The following is a 5,642-nucleotide window of genomic DNA, read 5'->3' as shown; positions in this document are numbered from 1 at the left end:
GCTGGGAGGCCGGGGCGAAGGCGGGCCGCAGGCTGCCTTCCTGCTTGAGCTCCTCCTGGATCCGCCGCAGCATGTTGTTGATTAGGACGGTCTTCTGCAGGCTGGGCTCGGTGAGGGGCCTCTGGTTGTAGAGCTTCATAAGGGAAATGTTGAAGATAGTCTGGCGCTGTAAGGTGTAAGACACCTTGGACGGACCGTCGGAGGGAGACAGGATTTTGCCTTCCAGCCCATCTTCATGCTCATCAAACTTCCGTTTTCCTCCTTTACCCAACATATATCTGGCAGAGGAGAAAGGAAGGAAACGGAGTTACTCACAGAAGAACTCACTGCGGCCATTAGGAAGACGCTGATGCAGAGGTCAGCACGCGGACTTCTGCGAGCCCCTGGCCCAGGCTTTGCTGGAACACACGGGTTAACCGGGGGAAGACCTGAGAGGCAGAGAACTGGAAGATCTACTTCTGTATGCCCGTGGAGCACTGTTTTTCACTACACAGTCTGGTGAATGTATTTCTTGGGAAATGTGTACGACCCAGACAAGTTAAACGTTACCATGGAAACGGTGATTTTTACTTTCTCAGCTCCTGGGCTTGCCTAACATTACCATGCAGGTTCAATTTCCCTCCCCCAAAGAGATTTATTTTTAAAGCCCAAGAAAACACTTACAGTGCTATGACCTGGACAGATAAAGGTGTCAGAGGTTACAGCCTGACCACATCTTGAACGATTAAAAGAACCAACTTGGAGGGGAACATGCACAATTTTGGTAGCACTGTGTGTGCTTTCAAAACGCCTTTTCCTTCCTCATTATGCACAGAGCCCTTCTGTCTGTCTGGTGACACGTGGTGAAGCGCTTGGCCTGTGTTAAATGACCGCAGTGATTAGCTGCCACCGCTTTTCAGTCTAGAATCAAGTGGAAGAATGTGGATTTCCTTGCCCACGTTTTTCCATGGCTCAATGTCACTGCATACAGTTATGGCTGAATGCAAGTGGACCAATTGAAAGTAATGTGCTCTGATTATAAGCATTGCTGTTTGGATACCCGAGACATTTCATAACAAAATACTTACTGTGAGTCCAGAGATACATATATATATATGTATTTCAAAGAATCAGCACTCTCATAGCTCAGACCTTGAGCATTCGTGAGTGGGTGGGACTTTAGCTCCTGCCCCGCCTTGCCTGTCGCTCACAGCCTAGGCTGAGGCGCCTCCTCTGCTGCCAGAGACACCTTCAGCTGGCTGCACCTTCCTCTCAGAACTTCGACCGTCTCAACACAACAAGCCAAGTCCACTGGCCTTTGCCCCGTGGACCTTAACTTCTGACTATTTAATCGAGAATGCTGTCCTTCTGTCATCCAGACCAGGAGACACGGCTCTATGCCACGCCCGTGCTTGCTCTCTCACCCTCTACACACGGACCCACGGACACACGGACACGCGGAAATGCTCTCAAGGCCACTCACTCTGATATCTTCATGTACGAGCACGTGCTTTGTATTTATTCAATTTTTCTTCTGACAGTGACTTGCCTTTCACTGAATTGTTTCAGCTGATTTTGACGGCACCTCATTCAATCCTTCACTAACTCATTCCGCATCTGTGCTGTCTTGGGCTCTCGGCCAGGCAGTGGGTCCCTCAGGGGAATAAAGCCTGGTCTTCAAGGGGCTGAGTAATTTCTCCTACACCTCCTTATCATTTTGGACTGTGAGTCTCATCCTAAAGGGACACAGCTAACCACAATGAAACTTCAGAAATTCCTTCCAACACTTCACGTTGAAGAAGGCCACGCTGCCCCTGGAGGCGGACAGATAGGCAGGTGGTCACCGAGCCTGGCTCACAGGTCCCACTGGAGGTGCCGACCTCCATGTGCCTCAGTCGCAGGGAGAGAAAGACGAAGACAGCTGCAACGCATCAATGTCAGAATCAGCTCGAGAATTTGTTAATGCTCATAAAAATGTGGAGCTGCTTGCATGAAACACTTTCCCGCATTTTATAAACATTAAGAAAATGTCTGTCAATCACTAGAACCAAAGACCAGTCTCATAATGAATTGTTCCCTAAGGCGAGGGAGGTATGATAGTGACTACTTGCTTATCTAAGACCTCACGTGACAAACATTTCCTACTCTGTAGTGCTGAAAGTCTCATTTGTATATATACTTTGCATAGAACATTTCCTATCTGAAGTATCTGTGCCCATTTAAACTTCAGTGTGAATCCGAGAGGAAGTGATTTCGTTTCACGTTACAAAACACTTTCTACTTTATGCATTTAGAAGTGTGACCGGACTGCTGTGTTTTGAAACAGATAACTGGATTCACAATTATACTGTTTGTATTTGCTTACAATTTAAGCATCTAAATACTTCCAGAGAAATTCCGCTTTTGCCAAAGAGCTCTAAGTGCATTTAGTTCTCATATAAAGCTGTTAGATGATCTATGTTATATATTATAAAGTGAATAGACCCAAGACATTTAAAAATGTGTGACAGAGTAGACAAATGCATACATGCAACAGCAAACGGATCGGCCTCTCTGACTCCATCTTGGTCAAGCCTGCTTCGTTCCCATGGCCTTCAGGCCAATGGCATCTGTTTACTTTTGCATACAGACATGCTAATCATTAGAGGAATCTGCTTGTCCCTTGAATTTTAAAAAAACACCCCCTTACCAGAAGGTGCCTCTCCCAAAGAGATAAGGGGAATATATACGGTTTATCAAAGATTTGCAGGAACCTCGAGGCTGGACTCACATCAACTAGGATCAACAGGGTCAACAATCTTCCTTAGACCCTTGCTGGCACCCGTACGTCTTTGGTAGTCAATCACGTCTTGCCCCTCCCATTTCCACTTCCCTTGACATAAAAGAAGCCTGAACTCTGTACCTTCTTAAGATGGATTTGAGTCACCAAAAGGTCTCCCATTTTTCTTGGTTGGTCCCTTTTCAATCAATATACTTTTTTTTTTTTTTTAACTCCAAACTCTGATGTTTTGAGTTTTGGCCTTTTGAAGCACTAGGCACACATATGTTAGACCCGTAGCATACACAAATACTCTAAAACAGTGCTTCTCAAAGTGTGGTCCATAGATGATCTGTAAACTGTTACTGGTCCATGATGAGGTAAGCAGAGATACTATATGATTGAGAAACTTTTATAGTAAACTTAAGAGTAACTGTATGTCTGTAGATCTAATAAAAAATGAGGATTCTGTTTTTACATCTTTGTACTTTTCATTTCATTTCTCTAGCAATTATTTTCCTCATGTTCTACTAAAATATCAGTCTATGAAGAAGGAAGAAATCAAACAGAATGGTTCTTTATCACAGCAGCTTTTAGAAACACTGTCCTAAAATGTAAACCAAATGCACAACGAAAAGCAAACTAGTGAGCTCACTGCCACTTTGAATTTTACTGGCTTTCTTGAGCAAAGGTAGGTAAGACACTACAGGCTTGTCCTTTTCTTTTAGTCCTTGATATAGAACTGTTTCTGATAAAGATTTGTTTCTGAAATAAATAACAGGATTTTTTCCAATAACTCACATTTCTCTAGACATAATCACTGAATCCTTGGGACTCAAATACTGACAAAGCGTTCAGTCCTGTAGGCATTTAGCAGAATTCCCAGAGCTGAAGAGAGGCTTTCCGAGGGATTTCCATGTGAGAAGCACCTCATTTCCAATGAGAATGATCCAGCTGGTCATCGCTGCGGGATGACCCCAGTGATTTAGGAAAAGCGCATCAGAAACCTGTAATACTGTCTGGATGGGGAAGGAGGAGGGCCCGTGTAGGCAAACTCTGTGAGCAGGAATAGACAGAAAAAAATCGAATCTTGGATGCTTTTCAAATGAGTAAATAAGGACCCATGACAGAGTATGTCTCAAAGCAGGTCTGCCTTCATTTCTCTGTTTCTCTTTATGAGGCAAGACTGGCTCCACACACCCAGTAAGATTGCAAAAGGCACACAATCGTGATGTGTGACCCTACTTCCACCTACATTTTTATCGAAAGGAATAAAATGCAACATCACAGAACCTAGCCCACATTTTTACTTAAAAATCAATTCTACAAAGTTAAAGCTTATCCAAAGTTTGCTTAATCCTGTTCAGAATCAAGTCTTCCCACGCAGCCTCCTAGAAGTGGGAGGACGTGGTGTATCACCGACCACCTCCTTGGAGCAGGACACCATCCAAACAAGAAAATACAAGCCTCTCAAGAACCCGAGGGGAGGGCGAGAGGCCAACGAACAGCATCTCAGGGCCTGGGCTCAGGCTGGCCCAAGCCAGAGCCTCCAGCACTGCGCTGCACGAAACAACAGCAGCTCAGGGAGCAGGCTATCCGGGAGGCACCTGAGCTTTTCGAAGGCCTCGCCGGGCTTCGCCCAGAAGACAGGCAGTAGCTGGGGCTCATTAAGGGCTTCCAGGCACCGGGAAGGGGGTTCCTGTCTGGAAGGCCCAGAGCTCACCCAGAAGAGGCGCTTGTGACCAGCCGGGTTTCTGGGCCACCCTGAGGGGTGACACCCCACTTTGTCTCCTCCCTCAGCTTCAAAGACCCAAAAGGGAATCTGGGCTTCAGGGCTTCTTAGAGACCCCCAAAGAGGAGGGTGGGGGTGGGGGCGGCCTCCCTGTGCGGCCCATGCAAAGGGCCCTGAGACGAACCACAGGCACTCTTCCTTAGAACAGTCAGTCAGTGGCTCTTCAGGAAAGGTTTGAGATAAGACGCCTTCCCTTCTCCAATACATTTGTTAGAACAAACTCCTGGCTTTCTAATTTTCTTATCATAATTGTTAGCAACTATTAACTACAGCAAAGTTTTGAAAATAAAGAACAAAACTCACAGGAAGCAATATAAATGAAAACTTCTCTTTCAGTTTTCCACAAAGTTTAATATGGAATAAAACTCCAAATACACCGAGCCTGGCTTCCGGTTGTGCAGCTTTCATTCAGAAGGACCGGGCTGCCCTCAAAAGCGACAGTCCCCTTGGGCACATGATCAAGAGCAATAAATGTCACTAGAAGAATCCTCCGAAGAAGAGAGGATGGAGAAATAGGCGATGGCGTTACCTGATACTTGGGGGTTTGCATTTCAAGATTTTGAGTGACGCTCACAGTCAGGAGCCTGAGAGATTATTATGGACGGGAGTATCCGGAGAGACTGCTGGAGAAAGGCCTGGAGATTTGTATTTGAGGTGGGATGGTCTCTTAATGTCTATTTCCCACCCCAACCAGTAACCCCCAGGAGGGCGCAGCCTGCCTGTTCTGTTCACCTCCTCAGGACAGGGTAGTCCCTGACCCACCAAAGATGCTCCCTAGACAGTTGCCGAATAAGTTAACGGTAAATGGAAAGAATGAGGAAAGACACTACGGGACGACCAGAGAAGAATGTTGCGAAGTTGGAGACGTGTGTCTCTGGTCCTGAGTGTGAACTGGGCCAGGGAGGGAGGGTGTGAGGAGGAGAGGTGGGCCGGCTGAGGGAGTCCTGGGACCGGGCACAGAGGGAGGGCTCCGCTCAGCACGCTCCCCTGTGCCCGCCTCTCCTGAGCTCTGGAATGTGGGTGAGCACAGACTCACCTGGGGCATGTTACCAGAGAAGGCTGCCTTCCACCCCGAGGTTCTCATTCAGCAGGTCTGGTGTGGGGCCCAGGAAA

At 46.8% G+C, this 5,642-nt stretch overlaps 1 protein-coding gene across 1 annotated transcript in view; it reads right to left on the bottom strand.

Moving 5' to 3' along the window:
- SERTAD2 (SERTA domain containing 2) overlaps positions 1 to 5,642 on the bottom strand; it is a 102,195-nt gene that overhangs the window by 4,914 nt on the left and 91,639 nt on the right. The window contains 1 exon segment of the mRNA XM_015557849.1: positions 3 to 278. Within this exon segment, the coding sequence (XP_015413335.1) occupies positions 3 to 274 (272 nt within the window). The 5' untranslated portion in view covers positions 275 to 278.

Source organism: Myotis davidii, unplaced genomic scaffold, assembly GCF_000327345.1.
Source record: "Myotis davidii unplaced genomic scaffold, ASM32734v1 scaffold6, whole genome shotgun sequence".
Classification (NCBI taxonomy): domain Eukaryota; kingdom Metazoa; phylum Chordata; class Mammalia; order Chiroptera; family Vespertilionidae; genus Myotis; species Myotis davidii.
Note: the sequence above shows the minus strand (reverse complement) of the source record. Positions and strands in the feature narration are given on the sequence as shown.